The following is a 20559-nucleotide window of genomic DNA, read 5'->3' as shown; positions in this document are numbered from 1 at the left end:
CATTGAAGAGCTGCCAAGCTCAAAAGAAGGATGGAAGAAGTCGGTCGAGGCGGCGGCGAGTTGCAAAGTCCGGGGATGATGGTTGACGCTTGGACTCGCCATGTGAAAGTCTCTTGAAATTTACCTTTGCCTCAACTTGCAAATCTCCATCCACTTGTTTCCCTCGTTTTTGTGTATTTTCGTCTTTCACAATGCTGGGAGCTCTCAGAAGATGCTCCACGGTACTGCCGCGCGGTGTTGCCCAAATTTCGAGTGCAACCAGAAGCCCTGCTGTTTCAAAAATCTCAAGACCTTACAACTCAGCGTTCATCACCAGAAGTCTGCACCAAACCAGTCAATGGAAACAACAAAATGCCGCTGTAGCTGAAGAGGAGGGCCTGGGTTTCCAGTCCGAGCAGAATGACGACGGTCCCATCACAACTTTTGCCGAACTGGGCAAGAGAAAGCTGGTCAGCAAAGGTGTTGTCCAAACTTTGATCAAGGACATGGGCCTCGAGAACATGACCGAAGTTCAGACCGCCACAATCAACCAGGCTCTCAATGGCAACGACATCCTCGCTCAGGCCAAGACCGGTACCGGCAAGACCCTCGGTTTCCTGATTCCCGTCCTGCAAAACATCCTCAAGCAAGATCCTTCCCTCGGTGAGCGCAGCAGAGGCTACGCTGCTCGCAGAGGTAACAGAACCACCGCCGACGACATTCGTGCGATCATTGTCTCGCCCACCCGTGAGCTGGCCGAACAGATTGCCATGGAGGCAAAGCGTCTCGTTGCAAACACCTCGGTCATTGTACAGACGGCAGTAGGAGGAACACAAAAGTCCGCTGGTCTGCGCGCCATTCAGCGCCAGGGCTGTCACATCCTGGTCGGTACCCCCGGTAGACTGAAGGACATTTTTAGCGACAAGTACTCTGGTGTTGAAGCTCCTGGTCTTGACGCTCTCGTCTTTGATGAGGCGGATCGTCTTCTTGACCAAGGTTTCTGGCCCGAGATCCAGGAAATCATGGCCCTTCTGCCAAAGCCCGAGGAGAAGTCCCGTCAGACACTCATGTTCAGCGCTACTGTGCCTCAAGAGGTTCAGAGACTGGTCAGACAGACCCTCAAGCCTGGCTTTGACTTTGTCAAGACTGTGCGCGATGATGAGGAGCCCACCCATGCTCGTGTTCCTCAGCACCTCGTCACTGTCAACGGTCTGGAAAACACTGTCCCTGCTATTGTAGAATTGTGCAAGAAAGCCATTGCCGATGCTTCTCAGCCCGATGCTCGCCCTTTCAAGGCCATTGTCTATTTCAACTCCACTGCTGAAGTCACCTTGGCTTCCGCCGCTCTCACCGAGCTCCCTGTTGATGAGGATTCGATCCCTCCTCCGCAAAACACCCGCAGTCGCTACCGCGATGTTCCAACTGCTCTGTACCCCGCTCGCGTTTATGAGATTCACTCGCGCTTGAGTCAGGCTCAGCGTACTCGTGCTTCTGACAACTTCCGCAAGTGCACTTCTGGTATTCTGGTATCCTCAGATGTGACTGCTCGTGGTATGGACTTCCCCAACGTCACACATGTCATTCAGGTTGGTATGCCTCGTGATCGCGAGACATACATTCACCGTATTGGTCGTACCGCCCGTGCCGGCAAGGAAGGTCAGGGCTGGTTAATTTCACCCATGATTGAGGTCCAGGATATTCCCCGCAAGCTCAGAGATCTTCCTCTTCAAAAGGATACTTCTCTGGCCACTGCCTCCATCGACATGACTCGTGAGGCAGATGTGCCAAAATCGGCCGCTACTATTCTGGCTCAGGTTGCCGAGTCATACAAGCGTGTTCCTATGCAGCTGAAGGCCGATGCCTACAGAGGCTACATCGGTACCTACGGTTTCATTCGCAAGAGAGCTCTCGTCAAGGCCATCAACAACCTCTCCCGCTACGCCTGGGGCATGGCAACTCCTCCGGAAGTCTCATCAGCATTGGCCAGACGTGTTGGTCTCCAATCAGTACCCGGCATGAACATTGATGGCAGAATCATTGAAGGCAACCTTGACGACGTTGATGACAGACCAATTCGCAGCCAAGAGACTCGCTTTGGCTATGGCAGCGGCCGTAACCGTTCCTGGTCGAATGACGGTGGCCGTGGAGGCTTCGGTCGTGGTGGCGATCGTGGCGGCGATCGCAGAGCTCGCTACGGCGGTGACCGCGGTGGCTACTCTAGAGGCGGCGACCGTGGTGGCTTTGGCGGCGAGCGCAGAGGCGGTTTCAGCAGAGGTTCCGACAGAGGTTTCGGTGGTGACAGAAACTTTGGCGGAGAGAGCAGAGGTGGTGACCGATACTAATCTTGTGGGATCTAAGCATTCTCTCACGATGTTTGATCTATGAGTTGCATTTACTCAGGCGTTTTCAGGGATACCAAAAACTTCTTACTGTACAATATGGGGATCTCATCCGGTAGGGGGTTGATACTACAACATGATTGGGACTTGGAGCACTTACTTTGTAAAAAGCATTGGCGTTCGAGGGGCTACGGGTGTTGTGGTTAGACATGTATAAGACCGATCTCCTCTTTTGTTGTTACACTCAGATTTCCAGAGTCCTCATATGATATGTGGTTGTCTTCGTGCTGACTGCGAAGCATCAGATGATTCGTTTCACACTGGGAAGGAGCATACCAACTCGCCAAGCCTCTGGCCTTCCAGCATCTGACGACTGCACACAAGAGATCGCTCCTGCAGCTTGAGAAGCCAGGCAACAAGCAAATCTGTCATCACAACACTGACTTCTTCCATTCCATCCCAACATCAACAGATTATCACAACGCGTTCTTCTATCATCAGACCTCGCAAGAGCCATTCTTCCCCCATCAACTTCTTGCAAGCTATTTCTTCTATTGCATCGCCTTAATTCATCCAATTCACTCCAGCCATGCTCTTCGACAAAGCTTCGGCTCTTTTGCTGGCCAACTCGGGTCTGTTGCCATCCAGACATGTTATCAACCCCCTTCAAACTGCAAACCTAGGACGCGTGTTCGATTGGAAGAATGTAAGCACAACCATGAACGAAGCAGTACAGCTCAGCTCTGATACTGAATAGATGACCGCACACGAATCACTGGTCTACCACACTTGTTACGGCCGCTTCCAGTGTGCTAAGTTACAAGTTCCTATGGACTGGACGGCACAAAAAGGAGTGGACAACCGAACTGTCCAGATAGCTTTGATCAAACTTCCTGCACCTGTCCCGGTGACTGATAGCAGATACGGTGGAGCTGTGGTCCTCAATCCTGGTGAGACTTGCTACGGCGCCATAGAACCTACAACATGATCACTAACGTCTATCAGGTGGTCCCGGAGGTCCTGGTGTCGCACAAGTATGTACCAATCTCTTTATCACGCAAGACGGTCAATGCTGATCACGTACAGGTCTACGGTTCCGGCGAAAAACTCCAAGTCCAGATCAATGCAGGACCAAAAGCAGACAACGAAACAGCCAAGTTCTTCGATGTCATCGGCTTTGACCCTCGCGGTGTTAGCTACACTACACCTACATTTCACTGCTTTCCCAGCTTTATCGAGGAATTGAATTACGACCACTCGGTCTCCGGTCCGCCTGGCAGCAGCGACACAGCGTTCACCAGTTTCTGGACCAGTGTGCGTACTCTGGCAGATTCATGCTCGAAGAGAGCCATTGAAGCAGGCATCGGAGAGTACATGTCTACAACGTCTGTGGCCAGAGATATTGTTGAAATCTTCGAGCGACACGGCGAGTGGAGAGAGCAAGAAGCTCGCAAGCTCCTGTCTTCCTCCGCAATGCCAGAGAGCGATCTGCCCGAGCATGTCAAATATCAGCCTGGTCAAGAGATGGTTCAGTACTGGGGTTTCAGTTACGGCACTGTCCTGGGAGCCACCCTCGCTGACCTCTATCCCGATCGTGTGGAGCGAATGATCTTGGACGGCGTCGTTGATTCCTTCGATTGGTACCGAGGTACAATGACCACTAGTCTGCAAGACACCGATTTGGAGCTCGACAAGTTTGCAGAGTACTGTTGGAGGGGTGGACCCGAAAATTGTGATCTTTACCACAAGGACGGACCGAACTCCATCGACCAAAGATTTTCAGCCATCACACAAAACCTCATGCGCAACCCCATCGGTGTGCCAGGTACAGACAGTTTCTCTCCCGATTTGGCAACCTATCGCGATCTCCAGAGAATCTTCTTGGGCGCCAGCTACAGGCCCCTTGAATCATTTGACCTCCTTGCAACCATCATGTCGGAACTTGAGAATGGCAATGCTACTGCCCTGGTGGAAGGAAGACGCTTGGTCAGTTCATCATTTGGCTCTGGTGTCTCCAAGGAGTGTGACATAGATGGACCTTACTCCGATGCTTGCAATCCATACCATATGGGCGGTTTGGATGACATGATCCATGGGGCTATCCAATGCAGTGACGCCAGTCCTCAAACCAACATGACAATAGAGCAGTATTGGCGTTACTTTCAGGACACAAAAAAGCAGAGCAAGCTACTGGGAGATACTGGAGCAATAGACAGACTGTTTTGCACGCAGGTAAGTCAACTCCCCATGGCTTCAATCCAGTAGGCTTCATACTGACAAGGTCTGTACAGTGGCATGCACGCCCCAAATGGCCTTACACTGGTGACCTCAATGCAACAACTGCCCATCCCATTCTCTTCATCGGAAACACAATCGACAACGTTACGCCCATACGTAATGCTTACAAGATGTCTACAAGTTTTCCCGGCTCCGTCGTGCTACGCCTAGATGCAGAAGGACACTCTTCTGGTGCCAGCAAAAGGTAAGTTTTATCCCCCTACCAGAGTTCAAACGTCTTCTGACCATAACATCTTATAGCCTCTGCACTGCCAAAGCCGTGAGAACATACTTCCAAACCGGGAAGCTGCCAAAGGAAGGCGCCGTATGTCTGCCCAACAGAGTCCCATTTGACGGGTACAGCAAGGAGAAAAGCCCTCCTTTGCCTGAGGGTGAGACCGATGAGGAACTGTGGAAGGCTATTGTTGGTGTCAACTATCCCATCCCAGTGATCCCGGTGTTCTAGTCGGGGACAGCGACATGCTAGAGCTTTTCATCACCTACGATTCACGAAGCAGATCAAGAAAGCACGGGAAAGAGTAGCAATAACGAAAACAAACTCATGATTACGAGTATGAGTATCAGCATCATCTTCGTGAGACTCGCAAAGACGCGGACAACGAGTCAACGAATAGTGATCAAGCGTCACCTCTACGTCATTCGTATATATATCGTTTAGTGCCTTTGCATTTCAACATCCCTGCAATCATGGGATGTTTTTTTCGCTTCGGATGATCGCAACCATGAGTAGCCTCTTCGGGGGAAACGTGGAGTGGTTTGGAGTTCTAATCGACATCACAAAGGCACACCCACAAAAAGCTGTATTAGTGCGTAACTCAAGTAAGTATAAGCTATTGTAACGATATGCAGAATCAAGTGTCATCGAAGCTTTTGGTTCAGATTGACCTGCGAGCGGACATGACTTCCGTTCGGAACTTCGGATGCTCAGGAAAACCCTGTCAACATATATGAGAAATGACCAATAGACGACCTCATCTCACACTTTTTCGTCTTCAGTTTCATCTGTGACCCGCTCACCTACGTTGCAATGACAGATCAACATTCTGTAGAACCGCTATCTTGATCTCCTTTGTCATGTATAGACGATAACACTCGGAGGCAGCGGATGGATATCGTCCACCCCCTTGGTCACCTTATTCTATTTCATGTGGTGCTTGATCTTTACCTCCTGATACTTGACCCTAACTATCTTGTGGGAATCTATCACAGTCCTGGACTCGGAGTCATTATATACTGTCAAACTCCCACATCATGCCTGGAGTCAATGGCTTCTCACCTCAGGAGATCGCAGATCTGACCTCTCGAGCGGGCATCGCAAAATCTCACCTCACATGGGGCGAACTCATTGTCAAGTCCTTCCTCGGTGGCGTCTTCATCTCTCTTGGCGGCCTTGTCGACCTTACCGTTGCATCTGGAAGTCCAGGTCTCCGGGCCTCTAATCCTGGACTTGTCACCTTGATCGCTGGCTTCACGTTTCCTCTGGGCTTTGTACTCATCACACTCACCAATATGGAATTGTGTACGAGCAATATGTTCGTTATGCCATTCGCTGCCCTCCAACGCAAAGTCTCTATCCTGGATATGCTGAAGAACCTTGTCGTTTCTTACGTCGCCAATCTTTGTGGTTGTCTTTTCGTGGCGGGGTTTCTGGGGTGGTGGAGCGATGTCTTTGATACGGATACCATGAGTTCTTACGCTGTTTCCCAAGCCAACGACCGTGTTGATGAACAGTGGTCTGTTAACCTTCTCCGCGGTGTCGGATGCAACTTCTTCGTCGCCATGGCTTTCTTTCTCTCGGCTGGGGCTGTGGAATTCGTGTCCAAGGTCTATTGCATCTGGATCCCTGTATGGGCGTTTGTGATTGCAGGATACCAACACAGCATTGCTAACTACTTTTTGATTCCTATTGGGATGTTCTACGGCACAGACTTTGGGGTTGGAAAGTTTATCTATCAGAGTGTTATTCCTGTTACCATTGGAAACTTGATTGGCGGGGCTTTGTTGGCGAGTCTACCGTTTTGGTACTTGTATGCTAGGGAAGATAAGGCGCCTACTGTACAGACTGGACAACCTGTTGCTGAGGATGAGAAGGGTAGGAAGAGGGAAGGTAGGAGCGATAGTGATGATGAGACCGTGATTGGAGGACAAGTGTCTTCGACTTCTGGGTTGAGATATGATCGCACTGGGATGGTTCAAGCTGCTTGAAAAGCACATGAGGACTCAGATGCATCTTCGAGATGGTTGTTGACGATAAGACGAATACAGTATGTCGTTTCAGCGGCGAAGCAACATGATAATGACAACAGAGCATACATTTTCTTTGACCATTTTGTTATTCTTCCTGATGGCGACTAATGAAGCCCACTTTCTCCAGTCTCAGCCATAAACTTCTGACACTTGACTAGCGTCTCCACCATCTTGCCTACTTCTTCCAACCTACTCAAAACAACCTGATTACCCTCGACAAAGCCATAACACTCATACTTGATGGTCGTCTTGTCGCAAAACTCACGTACCAAGACCTGCAATCTTCTCAAATTGTGACGAGGCACACGAGGAAACAAGTGATGGATAGCTTGAAACTGCAAACCTCCATGCAAGAAATCCAACCAGGCGGGACAATAAATGTCCATAGTGGTGCGTAATTGACGCTGAGGAAAGCTCTCGGTAGGTCCGAGATCTGCGGTTGGCATACCCCAATGGCTGAGGGTGATTTGCACGTGCAAAAGCATAGTGATGCAGTGTGAGATGAGCACGAATGCAACTCTGATAGGCCAGGTGGGTAGTGTACACCAGAGAAGTCCGTAGCCGAAGACTGTCCAGTAGCCGGCCATAAAGAGGATTTCGACAGGTCGAGTCCACCAAGCAGAACCCAGGTTGGCAGCGCGAGGTGACATGAGGTGGAGCCAGGATAAAAGATACAGATTGAATCGCGCGATCGCCATAACAGGATAGTAAGTGTACTTCTGATAAGGCACAAGGAAGTCGGCAGCAGCATCCCAAACAAAGGTGAAGTTGTAGAACGTACTCAAGATAGAACGAAAGTAGGTAGGCGATGTGGCAAACAGAGGAACGTTCTGAAGATCAGGATCATGTTCTGGCATATTTGTGATGAGATGGTGAACATTGTGCGAACTCTTCCACCATCCAATACTAAGGCCACAGCAGAAGTCGGCAATGAAAGCACCAATCAGAGTGTCAGCGATAAAATTGCCAGTGATGCCACGATGACCAGCATCGTGAGCAGTAAACATGATCTGCTGCCAGAACATGCCCAAGAAACAGGCAGATGTGAGGTACCACTCAGCATGGAGGAAATAGATGAAGGCACCGAAGAGCAGCGAGTAGCGAATTAGCTCTTTGCCATACTCAATGTACGGGCAATCGTAGAAGCCTTCATTTTTGACTCGCTCATGGAGGGCACGGAAGTCCATAGCGATAGCCATTTGTGTATGTTCATCGACCGAGGGCATGCTGGCAAGTCCTTCAGCAATCTCCTTCTGCTCCATCGCCGAGGTGAAGGCCATTCGGGATAAGTGCTCCGCCTTCAGAGCATTTGCCTTGTTCCTGATCGACATGGCCTTTTTCTCATCGAGAACCATGTCTCTCTGGATCTTCTCATCGTGTGAGTTGTTGTGATACTGACGAATGGCGGGGCGGCGAATGGGCGGCTCCAAGTTTCTCCAGGGTTGAGCTATCCGGCCGATTCGATATGCCCTCATGCGTTGGAGTGTGCGCATCGAGTGGTAGCTTGATTCATATCAGCAACATGACTTGATTAAACCTCCAGAGCAGCCAGTATTCATCGTATGTTGCCTTGCAAATCTCGGTACACCAAATCGAGGTCGATGCTTTTTAATGATGATGTTATTTTTGGACAAGACCCTGAGACCCTGACCCCAGAAAATGATATATGCGACAGCATTGACCACAAACGACCATCTTGTAACTGACCCCTCAAGTCAAGAAAACAAGTAGACAAACTTACACATTGATCTCGTCAGTCGCATCTCTGCCGACCATATGTAAAATAGCGAGTCTACCGCCAGGGTGTTTGTCGAGCCATCCATCTAGCTTGAGGGCGTATCCTTCGTGGACGACAATGATATGACCTTCGTCGATAGATTGTTCAATGGCGGCCGTTGATAGAACCTGATTGCGGCTCGTCATGTTATTGGAATTGGACGAGGATACAGAGGACAGGAAGAAAAAAGAGAGTTGAGGATATGATAGAGAAGGCGCGACCTATGCAGAGCGCCCATTACTTATAGCTTGTAGAGTTGTCAAATCTCAGAGTGACATCGCTTATGAAGACCTGTTCGCTGCGTTGAACAGCACTGCGCCCCAATCTCGACATAATCGTGTATCCTGCTCTCCATGGTACTGCCAAAGAAGACGAAACCTATCCACAGTGGTGCAAAGGGTCTCAAGGGTTTCGCGCCAAGGGTCTAGGCTCAGGTGCAACTTCCACCATATGACACGCGCGTCTGTGTGCGAATCTGCCAACCGACGCTCTGCCCTGCTGAGAAACGCACGGTGACCCTTGGCGACCCTTCTGTCTTTGAACGTCAGCCCAATGTGCAGCTCGTGAGTCCTCCAGGCACCAGATTTAGCTATACGAAACACGGTCGTTGCATAATGATTGGAAGCAATGGAAGATCCCACAGCCGATGCGGCCTGCGTAAAGCAGATACGAAGATCTGTTTGGACTTACTCCTGACATTCTCGTAACAAGATTTGCAGGGCACTGGAATACGGCAGAAAGGGAGACAGCGACGTACTCCATACGCCCGCTATCTGCAATTCGTTTCGTCAAAGCACCCCACAAAACATCTGAACCGATTCGGACACGGGCCTCTTTCCCGCAAGCAAACACCACTTTAGGAAAGTCGTTCGAAGGCGGCACGGCGCAAGAATGGTGGGATCCTGTTGAAACTCCTCGTTGAATGACGTGACGGGGCATTACTGTCTAGCTTCAGTCCTTTGTCCTTGTTGGCCGAGCTCCAGACGCGTCTAGTGTATGGTCGACCACGATTGTTCCAAGATCTGATATAATCAGTAGCTGAAATGTGAAACGCATGGGCCTCCTCTTGAGTTCAGAATTGGTGTGAACAATAACCAGCCTTATTGCAGAATCTGTATAGACTCTTTAAGCGAGATCACAAACTATTGTGGACACATCTGCGACTCAAAGCCACAAACATGTCTGATGCTCATCAAAATCACACTCGGTGCCATGAGAGCGGAGAATATCGTGAAGGCCCAGCCAATACCAATAGCTCGGACAGCAGGTGAGACTGCAGCTGTGCCACCAGCGCCCAGTAGACAACGTACAATGTTCAGTGCTGCAGTGGCTGAGGCGCTACGATCAGGGTAGAGATCAACCAAGAAGGTCGATACGATGCTCTGTATTGAAGTGGCTGCCCACCCAACAAAGAAGAGACAAATGATGGGTACTGAGACGTGTATATGTTTGTCCACGACCCAGCTGAATACCAAGACAGCAATGCATTGCAGAGGCCCGTATATGTAGATCATACGTAATCGGACCTTCTCAAGGGGGAAGTTCGACTCCAAACGAGCAAATCGCTTCTTACAACGGCGATAGTCCACGTCCAGAAGACTCCCTGTTGTAAGAGTCCCTACCATACATCCGATACCATTGGCAAGGTATACGAGGCCTACTTGAAGGTCAGACATGTTGTAGGTGGCCTGAAATACTGAAGAGAGTACAGTGACCACCATCTGCCAGACCATGTAGAACAGACCAACGAACATAATGGCAGACAGTGGACGGCGTTCCGTGAGAATGGTGATGCTGCCCAGCACATTAACGCGTTTCGCAGGAGTGACGCTGCTATCTTCTGGTTCGCCGTTGTGCTTGATGGACCAAGCCGAGAACAGAGAGACAGCATACTTCGGTGGTGCAACAGAGCCATTGCCGACGAGCGACCGCAGCGTTTCGGGCAGTAAAGCGACAAGTACAAGCAAGAAGGCGGTGGCATAGATGGTCAAGAACCAGAAGATAGATCTCCATCCTAGGGAATCCGCCAATGCTCCTCCGATTAAAGGTCCCAGGGCAACCGGGAGTAGAAGTCCTGCCTGAAAATATCCCATAAAGCTGCCTCTTTCTTCACGAGTCGTAACATCGCCTACCACTCCAGCACCAATGGCAATGGTACTTGCACTGCCAGTACTTTGCAAGCAGCGAAGCACTAACAGTTGAGCATAGCTTCTTGTCTCAGCTAAGCCAACGCAGGCGGCAATAAAGACGATGAAAGTGCAGATATAAGTGATACGTCTCCCATAAGTATCCGAGATGGCGCCCCATAGTGCTGGTGAGAGGCCTTGAAATATGAGATAGCCCGTCACCGTAAGATTTATCAACTCGATCGATGACGAGAGATCAGACGCGATACTTGGGATGGACGGAAAGTAAATATTCGAGGCAAAGCCTGAGAAGGTAGCCGCAAAGGACACCAGCAGGATGATCCATAGCTTTTGTCCTTTTGTGTAGACTGAGAATGAGAAGGGACGTGTCTTGGGTGTCTTCTGTCGGCAATCAGGACTCAGATCGGCGTTGATGGTCTCCACTTCCTCTTCGGTCTTGGCACCATTGTCGTCTTCTCTTTGGTAGACATCAATGTTGTCGTTGTGGTTTTCATCAATAAAAAAAGTCATGTTTCATGCAATTCTGGTTGCAAGTCAATATCTTCGAGAAAACAATGCAAAGATGTCGCCAGATTGTTGTTCATATAGAAAAGCTCTTCTGATGGCTCGGAGCTTTTGAGGCAGCCTCCGATGATTCTCACCAAATCATCCAAGATCTGTTCGGCGGTTCATGGCACCTCCGATTTCTCCATCACGTTCTACCCGACATGTCCATTCCCCAGCCCCACGACTTGGGAATCGTGCCAAAGAATAAAAAACGAAGAAATCCCGATGGTGCTCGCCGTGTAGTTTGCGAGCCGTGTCATGCCTCAAAACTCAAGTGCGATCGTGGACGTCCCTGTTCGCGGTGTACTAGGAGACAAGTCGAGTGTATTTATGCTCCACCGCCAGCACGTAAAAAGCATCCTACGGGACCCGATTGGAGAGCGATACTGAACATTGTTGAGCCTCCCGTGACGAAAACTTGGTCCGAGTACCAGTCATCCTTCTCAGCGGTTGATTTGATATGCCCAATTGACGTGGAGCGTGTCAAGACGCGCTGGCTCGAAGGGTTTGCCTCTGCTCTTGACCGGCAGCCAAAAGTCCTCGGCCCAGGAGTAACATTCTTTACACTTACAACGTTGAGATCATGGCCACGCATGCTCACGCAAACGGGTACCGGATCACCACCTTTCATTCATCCAAGTCAGCTACAGAACAGTGAATATCCACCTCCACTGGCAAGATGTGTTACCATCGCTCACATGTGGGCAAATCAAACCTCTGATGGGGGAGACATTGTACGAGAGACCATACTCAGAGAAGCTCAAGCTTTGTTCGAGTCGGACAGACTGGGCTCCAGCAATGATATGGAACGTCTTGTGACTATGCAAGCATATCTGCTCTTGTGTCTGATGCTCTTACCATCGTGTACAACAGAGCCAATGACGATACCTCAAGAGATGAAAATTAATCTGCAAGAGCTTACAGCCAAGAGTGCAAGAGAAGGGCTGATCTGTCCTGCCGAACAGACTGGCAGTCGTCCAGATTACTCGTCTTGGATCCTCGCCGAAGCCAAACGCAGGACCATATATGCAATTTACATGCTTGACGACGTAATCAATACACTAGGCAACATGCCTTGCGTGCTCGGCGATGAGTTGGGCATCTTACCCATGACATGTAGTAAAATGCTCTGGCTAGCTTGCTCGTCTCAAGAATCATGGGAACAAGAATACAACACAACATTGGCATCTGGAAAGTACTTGCGCTTAGAAGAGCTATGGATTCATCCTGCTGACGAGCAGACGAGGAGGAGAAGAGAAAGGTGGCTTGCTGCTGTTGATGAGTTTGGATTGATGATCTATGCTGTCGCCACGATCAGTCAGTTGCACTGATCGATTTTTTAACAAAGCAACTCTCTGAAAGCTCTCATCACTCTCATCATTCATTAGTCATCACTCATCGCTTTTATGTTCTTACCGTTGTCTATTCTTCCACGCCATTTTGATAGAGTCTAGAAATAGCGAAGCTGTATTCTTGGCGTTCACATGCATCGCGCTTTCCTTCTGCACCGCATCCATCTCTGTTCACAACAACATCACCTGCACTTCGAAGTGCTCTTTCACAGAATGCCAGTTCGAATCGCTGAGTGGCTACGGCATGCGCCACAACAACATACTCGCGTCGGTCTCTTCAGTTTGCAGCGTGCGGCCTTTTCGTTCTGCAGCGCGACTCTCCTCGCTCATACTCGCCCAGCTGACGAGATCCCTACGCCGCAAACATCACAAAGTTCTCACGAGCTTGATGAGGACCAATTGAAAGCCGAAAAACGTAGGAAGCGTGCAGAATACCAGAGACGCTGGGTGCAGAAGAAAAAGGAGGATCCGGTCTGGCTGGAACAATTCAGAAAACGCAACAATGAAAGCTTTCATCGTTATCTCAATAAGATCTCGGAAGACGAGACTCAGAAGCACAAACACTTGGACAAAATGAATGAGCGAACGCGAATCTGGCTTCAGAAAATTCGTGACAACGATGTATTGAGGCAGCAGTACACGGCCACCCAGCGAATTAGCGACGCACAAAGCTATGCTGCCAGCTACGATAGAAGAAGACGTTATGCTATCAGAGGTTGGTTCTGGCGAAACAAGGACAATATCGACACATTCGCTTGGAAACGATGGAGACCCATCTGCTTATCCGAAAGTGTTGATACACAGTGTGCTACTTGCCGACACAGAAGCCAATGGGGTAATCGGAGATTATGGTTTGTCAGAAAATCCAATCCTGAATTATGGGATTGCTTGAACTGCTTCTGCTCGTCAGACTTGTCCGACATAGTGCCAATACAAGGCGCAGAACGCTTCTACAAGGGCATATACCTCCAACCGCAATCCAGGGGAGTCGAAAATGTTGGTCAGCAGACAGAAACACAAGAAGCAGGCGTCTCAAAACACGACGATGTTGAAGTACATAGACGGGGGCACCCCAAAGTCGAGGAAGAGCGGAGTATTGACCGTGAGCCCAAGCAGCCATGATCTTCAAAAGCAGTAATTTGGCAGGCCAGCCATACTCGCTGGTTATCCCGTTCTGAGACTTGTTTCTGACCTTCCGATCGGGCAGAGCTTAGCTGTTGCCCTCCAAAACCATTGATGCACTGAGATCACTGCTGTCTGTACCAAAGTATATCTCGCAACACAAAACGAGCGCCGTATCTGTGTTATCAGGGGAAAAATTCCGGAAGCATCGATAAATCCACAAATGATTGTCGAGGCTGATATGCCTTGGTCTGTAAACGAGTGTGCCTCGATCTCAGAAGCCTTGACAGCTCTAGACTCCATGCGATTAACTAACCTACGAAGGATGGCAGATTGTATTGATGTGCTCGTTTCACCCCAGCGGCTAATAAGTCTAATCTCCAGAGTGAGCATTACTGGTGTATTTTGCCATGGGTTCAAAGGCTTGTACCTCGTTGCCTTGCAGCTTGGTATCGCAAACGTCGATTTGGTAGCAATATGGAAAGTGTTCTGATTGTTGACTCGAAACTCGTTCAATGGTCTTGCAAGAATCCCGGCCTTCTGGAGGTCAATCTCAGTCAAAGTGCGGCTTCTGAAACAGGCATAAAGCGAGAGCAAGTGCCAAGCTGTTTTGTATTGCTCCTGCCAGGTCAACTCTTACTCCCAGTCTACTGGCACGCTGAATACCCACTACGACACCTCACTCTTCGACCACTTTGCTGATCTGCACATTGCAAGTGTTTTCTCTGCAGCTGCAAATGTGTTGGAAAATGCTGATGCTGGTCGCGTTCATCCATAGACTGGAAGTTGGCAAGCATATCGATGCCGCGAAGGTGATGAGCAGAAGGAAAGTTGGGTGCAGTGAAACCCAACATCTACTGGCAGCGAACATATCCATTATCAATCTCAAATACACAGTGATCTCTTTCGGCCGTTCACTCCAATCATGATCTCCGCCGAGACTCCGTCTATCTCTTATTGAAAGAGCAGTGCATCCTTATCGATGCTGTGGACTGGCAAGATAATTTGAGCAAGCATCCCGTTCTGCTTTGTCTACAAGGTTGGCAAGCAAACTTCCAAAATGCCAGTCGCAATTTGTTTGTGAGCTCTCAGCTAGACGGCCCCAAGATCTATAGCATTGTAGCAATAGGGCCCGAAGCCAATGGCAAGGTACCTGAACAGACATAGTTGAAGTTTTCGCCAGGAGAAGATTGCTTCAAGCCGTCGTTAGGCTACGATGATGTCGTTACAGTGAACGACGAGAAGTGACTGGTGCAAACAACTGCCACTCGACGACTCAGCAGAAGGTTCCGGAGCAAGCAAGTCCAACTATATAGCAAGGATGGTTCAAAGATGCTTTCCGATCCCGTCTACGACAACCAGTCAGCAAATTCACCCAGCATCACCACAAGCAATGTCAATTGAGCTTCGGATAGAGTGTCCTGGACCCGATGCATATATCCAGGCCGAAGTCGAGTTTGTTCAGCCAATTCCTTACATTGATCCCCCTGGTCCCATCATTATTCGTTGGATGACTCCCTCAAGTTATCCGGGCGGAAGCGTCTGGATGATGCAAATCTTCGCCTTTGGACCTGATGTGCGCATCTTCGATCGCATTACCTACGATGACAACATGGTCTATTGGAGCCAAGACACCCGAACTCGTCTGACGTGTGACGCTACCTGCGCTTCTGTGAGTCTCTTCAATAGTGAAAATACCTTTGAATGCTTTCTAATGAGATTGTAGGCCGGGCTCCACAACAACTTCAGAATCTTCGTTAGCGCTTGTGGGCCTTCTAACCCTCTCAATCAGCCCGCTTGAAGTAAGCATTCCTTTTGTGATACAATTCATCAAAAGTTACTGACAGCAACATTGTTAGGATCTGAAGAGTAGTCAATGCCGGGTCGCCGACCACCTTTCAGGGGTCTGGTAATGCAAGGGCAGACCGAGCAGCTGCAGTAATGTATAATCAGCACCAAAGAATCAAAGAGATGAATGCATACATATCGTCAATCCTGTCTTTCACACCATTGAATGTGTAGTTCCATTTGAACTCCCTGATCAGAGTACTGCTATCACAATGCACAATAGTTTCATGAACATTGGTTTGTCCACTAAGAAGATGGAAGGTTAGCACTCTCGTTGGATGCTTCGAGAGATCATGGAGACTCTGTGCATTTTTATAGCAGGACTCGCAGTCGTATGCTAGGAGGAGATCTCCTTTAAAGACACGACTGACCTGGACCTGATACACAATTCTCGAAGGCCTCCACTGAGGCTCTCACGAATCATTGGAAGAGATTTTTTGAACAGTAGGGATGCAGATTAATCTCGATGTATGGTATCGATTCCAAGGAGAGTGTGCAGTTCTGACGAGTCTCCTGGCTTTGCCCATGACAAGATAAGTTTACCATGTTGTAAGAATATTCAGATGGGAGTCATGCACGCGTGAACCTGCCTTGTTCGTCAAAGAGCCCAAGCTTTCTGTATCACAAGTGGGGTAATCAGGACGCGTTCATTGGTCATTTGCTGGGGTAATCAGAGCGACGGCTTATGCGGGGAGGGCAGGAACAAGAGATGGCATTACGAAAGAAGATACGATGTAGAGCCGGCAATAAGCTGCTGTCTGAAGAAGAGGCTTGTTTACAGTTGGTAACGAATGCACGAGGGCTCGGTGTAGACCTGCCTAGCCTTCCGAATCCGCGTGTCTCTTTGGTGGCAGATTAACCAGGTTTGGGCGTTGTGCTGACCAGTGACCAGCGGGAGCTTTGATGATTCGTCAATGACGATCCGCGGTTTCTAGCTCCCCGGTCTGCTTTCTTTTCTACATAAACGTGTCGGCCCCGTGGTTTTCTAGAGACTCCTCTGGCCTTTTTGTCTTGCTCTCTTGTTTCATCTACCATCGACAGATCAATCAATTCATCATGAGCGTCAGCAAGTTGGCAGAGTTTGGCGTGAAGCATGTGGCTCGCGGAATCGGTCGTCTCTCTAACCATGTTCTCGAGAGCGGCGCGGGCAGCTACGTAACAACCACCGAAGGCCGCAAGATGCTCGACTTCACCAGCGGTATTGGTGTTACCAACCTTGGCCACTGCCATCCTGCCGTGACAAAGGCAGCACAGGAGCAAGTCGGCACACTCGTTCACGGTCAAGTAAATATTGCCTTCCAGAAGCCTTATCTGGAGCTTGTGGAGTCACTTCTCCCCATGATGCCTCACAAATCGCTCGACACTTTCTTCTTCTGGAACTCGGGATCTGAGGCTGTTGAGGCAGCAGTGAAACTCGCCAGACACGCAACCAAGAAGCAGAACATTATCGTCATGCAAGGCTCTTACCACGGACGCACATTCGGTACTATGGCCATGACACGATCAAAAACCATTTATGGCGAGAACTACGCACCTTTGATGCCCGGTGTCTTCTCAGTACCATTCCCTTACTGCAAGCAATGCTCGATTTCCCACAAGTCCGATGGCAAGTACGGTTTTGAGAACTGCTGTATGGATCCCGTTCTGCAGCTTGAGCTGCTCCTGAAGCGTGAGACCGCTCCTTCAGACACAGCCGCTATCTTCGTTGAGCCTGTTCTTGGTGAGGGTGGTTACGTCCCTCCACCTCCTGAATATCTGAACGCTCTCCGCAAGATCTGTGACAAGCACAACATTCTCCTTGTCTGTGACGAGGTCCAATGTGGTTTCGGAAGAACTGGAAAGATGTTTGCTGTTGAGCACTGGGGCGTCAGACCTGACATTCTGATCATGGCCAAGGGTATTGCCAACGGTTTCCCTCTATCAGGCATCGTCTCGCGCAAGGAGTTGATGGACAAGCAAACTCCTGGAAGCATGGGTGGCACATACGCTGGTAACGCAGTATCGTGTGCTGCAGGTATTGCAGTAGCTAAGGCCTTCAAGGAGGAGAAGATTCTGGACAACGTCAATGCCCGCGGAGCAGAGCTCAAGAGCGCTCTTCAGGCAGCTCACAAGGACTCAAAGACCGGAAAGATCATTTACGACGTCCGTGGCCTTGGTCTCATGTTGGCACTTGAGTGCACACCTGGCAAGGGCTACGCCTCGAAGATCCAGGCCAAGTGCATGGAGAAGGACATGCTTGTCCTGACAACATCCATCTACGACACACTCCGTTTCATTCCTCCGTTGAACATTACCAAGGAGGACATGGCTAAGGGTATCAAGATCATCACAGATGCAATCAAGGAGGTCGCTGCTGGTGAGGACCCCAATGAGACTGCCACCAAGGGTCAGGCTCCAGAGTAGTGTAGGAGAGCAATTGCGAGTACGACAGCGAACAAAAAAATCAAGATTTAATGACAAAGCAAATGACCTCCCTTTGTATACCTTATCGGATATTCTAGATTGAGGCAAACTTTTGCACAAACTCGTGACATTAGCAGACAAGTACTTAGAACGAAAAACTATACAAAGATTCTCAAGAAGGGGGTATCACACGCAATCCAACCAAACGCTTGGGCGTTGCTTTCTTTCTACACCTTTCCCTTCCATCCTTCTACTTAGCAATCCCAAAGTGCTGAGCACCATCATCTCCAGCCTCAAAACTAAACGGTCTATCCTTTGCACTCATAACAGGTCTAGGAGGCAAAGGCTTATTCGGCCCTGTCTCCAGCTTCTGCATCACAGGCGCGGCAGTAAGTGGTCTCTTCTTTCCTCCACCGATCTTCAGGATCGCCGGTAGACTTTCGCGTTTGGTTTCTTTGGGAGAAGGGGCTTCGGCAACGGGACTGGGGAGACTAGAGGCACTTGCAGCAGCAGCAGCGGAAGGCGTTGGTGGCAGCGGCTTGAACTCTGGCACTGAAGAAGAGGGACGATGGCGCTGTGCAGAAGAGGGTGGATTGGAAGTCAAAGCACCTCCCACTGGATTGCTGGCATGCCGTTTAGGCAACGAGGCAGGGATCGCGATGGCGGACAGGAGAGCTTCGTCTCTTCGAGAGGCACTGCTCGAGACACTGGAGTGCATGCTGCTTACAGAACTACCGCTGCGTCGAGAGGCAGCGGCGGGTGTCATACGAGGGTCGTAAAGCCATGCACTTTCAGGGAAAGAGCTGTGTTTGTTGTTGACGGCAGCATCATCAGCTACCTGTTGGGCACGGCGCCGGCGATAGAGTGCGAACAGTAGGAGGGATAGGATAGCTGCTGCTGCAACTGCGCCGAATGATATACCAATGACCTCCTTGGATGACAGCTTATGCGAAGTTGACTTCAAAGAAGTGGCGCTGGGATTGGAAGTGTTTGATTCAGAAGAAGCTGTTGCAGTAGTGATTGATGGACTCGAAGAGGTGGTCGAAGAAGGGGAAGGTGTTGTGGTGGGAAGAATAAGGATCGAACTCGGAATGACACTGCTCGATACATCAATGGTAGGTGACCCGGACGCAGTCAAGATGGATGTGATGCTGCTTGAGCTAGCAACAGGCACTGAGCTGCTTGTACTCGTGGAAGTGGTCATAGGCGTAGTAGTACCAAATGACGTCGTAGAGGCTGATGTGCTTGTCCTCGAGACTGCACTATCTGTGGCAGAAAGTGTGCCCGCAGAGCTCGTCTCCGAGGCAATGCTTGTCTCAGATGCCGAAGAGACTGCTTTATCTGCTGTCGAAGATGTCGAAGCTGGCGGGGACGACGTCTGTACAGAGAATGCTGAAGTCGATGTAAAAGCACTACTCGATGGTATTGCTGCGACAAGTAGCCCAGTATCCGAAGCATTAGCAGCAACTCCTGGAGTAACAGCTTGGCTAGCAGCCATGGTAGCAGAAGATAGCAAAAGCAGTGCAGTAGTTGGACTCAAAATCGGCGACGTGGAAGGTGACTTCGAAGACGACACAGAAGACGACGTTGAGATTGACAAGCTAGTCACGTTCCCACTGGTGGATCTCAGTGTGGACATAGTAGTAGGCGCTGAGGTAGCTGCGCTGAAGAGACTGGTCGTCAAAGTAGAAGCCGACGACAGAGACAAGCTCGATGTCGCTGAAGAAGTTGTGTTATTCAGATTTGCGGTTTGGGAATTGGCAGTTTTGGATGCAGACAATAATGAGTTCGCGGATACTGTCGTAAAATCAACGACAGTAGTAATTGAGCTTATAGTGGATGTTGCAATTATTGTTTCGTTAAGTCTCGCTGAGACTGTACTCAATAGTGTGGATGTCGGTATAAGCGTTATAAATGTGGTAAATTGGGTGCTTGATGGAGATCTAGGAGAGAAGGTGAGATTTTGCCAGGCTGAAAGACTGTATAAGCATTCGGTAACAATCTTTGTTCAACAGAAGCCTTACTGCAAACTCCTTTGAAGGCCGCTGCACGATGGGTCTGGAGCCATACAAAGAACCAAAGAATGTTCACAAGCCACATGACGGCGTCCACAAAGAGAGGAGATGAACATAAGCAACTGAAGAACAAAGGAAGAGGCAAAGAAAGAGGTTATGGAGCTGGTCATCTTTTGCATAGAGAAAATCATGATGTCTTGCAGACGAGAAGAAAGGTACAACATAGCCGCGAACAACGTTGGTATGTGGTGCTATTTACTGCACTTGGGTGTTGGTTCGCGAATCGCCTGCAGAGCAGAGCTTGCTGCGGTATGAAGGCACAGCCGCTTTGGTAAAATCCTTCGAGTTGGTTAGCCACGTTCGCATTGGCGCGACCTAATATTAGTTGTACAGTAACTCATGTTCAACAACGAGTCGTAAGCATCTCTTGAAGGGTGACATCCTCGGGCATGTTGTGTGCCGGCTTGCGAGAACGACAGCCTCCTA

General features: G+C 49.6%; 10 protein-coding genes across 10 annotated transcripts; 7 read left to right on the top strand and 3 right to left on the bottom strand.

Annotated features, from left to right (window-relative positions):
• Positions 1-191: 191 nt before the first annotated feature.
• Positions 192-2321, top strand: M437DRAFT_57104 (DEAD-domain-containing protein; the record flags this gene model as incomplete). Its single annotated transcript, XM_041023165.1, has 2 exons — positions 192-1970; positions 2067-2321. 2 exons carry the CDS (start codon positions 192-194, stop codon positions 2319-2321), a joined length of 2034 nt encoding a protein of 677 aa, XP_040876438.1.
• A 586-nt stretch (positions 2322-2907) lies between these two features.
• On the top strand, positions 2908-5061 carry M437DRAFT_78223 (uncharacterized protein; the record flags this gene model as incomplete). The annotated part of the gene is made up of 6 exons (XM_041026958.1): positions 2908-3024; positions 3076-3268; positions 3324-3352; positions 3405-4550; positions 4610-4800; positions 4857-5061. The coding sequence occupies 6 exons, from the start codon at positions 2908-2910 to the stop codon at positions 5059-5061; spliced, it is 1881 nt and encodes a 626-aa protein (XP_040876437.1).
• Positions 5062-5867: 806 nt separating this feature from the next.
• Positions 5868-6821, top strand: M437DRAFT_78222 (Formate/nitrite transporter; the record flags this gene model as incomplete). Its single annotated transcript, XM_041026957.1, has 2 exons — positions 5868-6616; positions 6653-6821. The coding sequence occupies 2 exons, from the start codon at positions 5868-5870 to the stop codon at positions 6819-6821; spliced, it is 918 nt and encodes a 305-aa protein (XP_040876436.1).
• Positions 6822-6967: 146 nt separating this feature from the next.
• M437DRAFT_87680 (fatty acid/sphingolipid desaturase) lies at positions 6968-8786 on the bottom strand (the record flags this gene model as incomplete). Its single annotated transcript, XM_041028684.1, has 2 exons — positions 6968-8366; positions 8605-8786. The coding sequence occupies 2 exons, from the start codon at positions 8784-8786 to the stop codon at positions 6968-6970; spliced, it is 1581 nt and encodes a 526-aa protein (XP_040876435.1).
• Positions 8787-9866: 1080 nt separating this feature from the next.
• Positions 9867-11141, bottom strand: M437DRAFT_12915 (MFS general substrate transporter; the record flags this gene model as incomplete). The annotated part of the gene is made up of 1 exon (XM_041018684.1): positions 9867-11141. A coding segment is annotated over one exon (1275 nt), but the record flags the coding sequence as incomplete, so codon positions are not given.
• Positions 11142-11494: 353 nt separating this feature from the next.
• On the top strand, positions 11495-12664 carry M437DRAFT_56779 (uncharacterized protein; the record flags this gene model as incomplete). Its single annotated transcript, XM_041023115.1, has 1 exon — positions 11495-12664. The coding sequence occupies one exon, from the start codon at positions 11495-11497 to the stop codon at positions 12662-12664; it is 1170 nt and encodes a 389-aa protein (XP_040876433.1).
• A 234-nt stretch (positions 12665-12898) lies between these two features.
• M437DRAFT_69093 (uncharacterized protein) lies at positions 12899-13807 on the top strand (the record flags this gene model as incomplete). Its single annotated transcript, XM_041025217.1, has 3 exons — positions 12899-13400; positions 13510-13536; positions 13596-13807. The coding sequence occupies 3 exons, from the start codon at positions 12899-12901 to the stop codon at positions 13805-13807; spliced, it is 741 nt and encodes a 246-aa protein (XP_040876432.1).
• Positions 13808-15200: 1393 nt separating this feature from the next.
• On the top strand, positions 15201-15608 carry M437DRAFT_87676 (uncharacterized protein; the record flags this gene model as incomplete). The annotated part of the gene is made up of 2 exons (XM_041028683.1): positions 15201-15479; positions 15534-15608. The coding sequence occupies 2 exons, from the start codon at positions 15201-15203 to the stop codon at positions 15606-15608; spliced, it is 354 nt and encodes a 117-aa protein (XP_040876431.1).
• Positions 15609-16711: 1103 nt separating this feature from the next.
• On the top strand, positions 16712-18058 carry M437DRAFT_78219 (4-aminobutyrate aminotransferase; the record flags this gene model as incomplete). The annotated part of the gene is made up of 1 exon (XM_041026956.1): positions 16712-18058. The coding sequence occupies one exon, from the start codon at positions 16712-16714 to the stop codon at positions 18056-18058; it is 1347 nt and encodes a 448-aa protein (XP_040876430.1).
• Positions 18059-18308: 250 nt separating this feature from the next.
• M437DRAFT_78218 (uncharacterized protein) lies at positions 18309-20158 on the bottom strand (the record flags this gene model as incomplete). Its single annotated transcript, XM_041026955.1, has 2 exons — positions 18309-20029; positions 20083-20158. The coding sequence occupies 2 exons, from the start codon at positions 20156-20158 to the stop codon at positions 18309-18311; spliced, it is 1797 nt and encodes a 598-aa protein (XP_040876429.1).
• Between the last annotated feature and the right edge of the window lie 401 nt (positions 20159-20559).

Source organism: Aureobasidium melanogenum (genome assembly GCF_000721775.1).
Source record: "Aureobasidium melanogenum CBS 110374 unplaced genomic scaffold scaffold_25, whole genome shotgun sequence".
In the NCBI taxonomy this organism is placed as follows: domain Eukaryota; kingdom Fungi; phylum Ascomycota; class Dothideomycetes; order Dothideales; family Saccotheciaceae; genus Aureobasidium; species Aureobasidium melanogenum.
The sequence above is the reverse complement of the archived record's forward strand: the minus strand, read 5'-3'. Positions and strand labels throughout refer to the sequence as shown.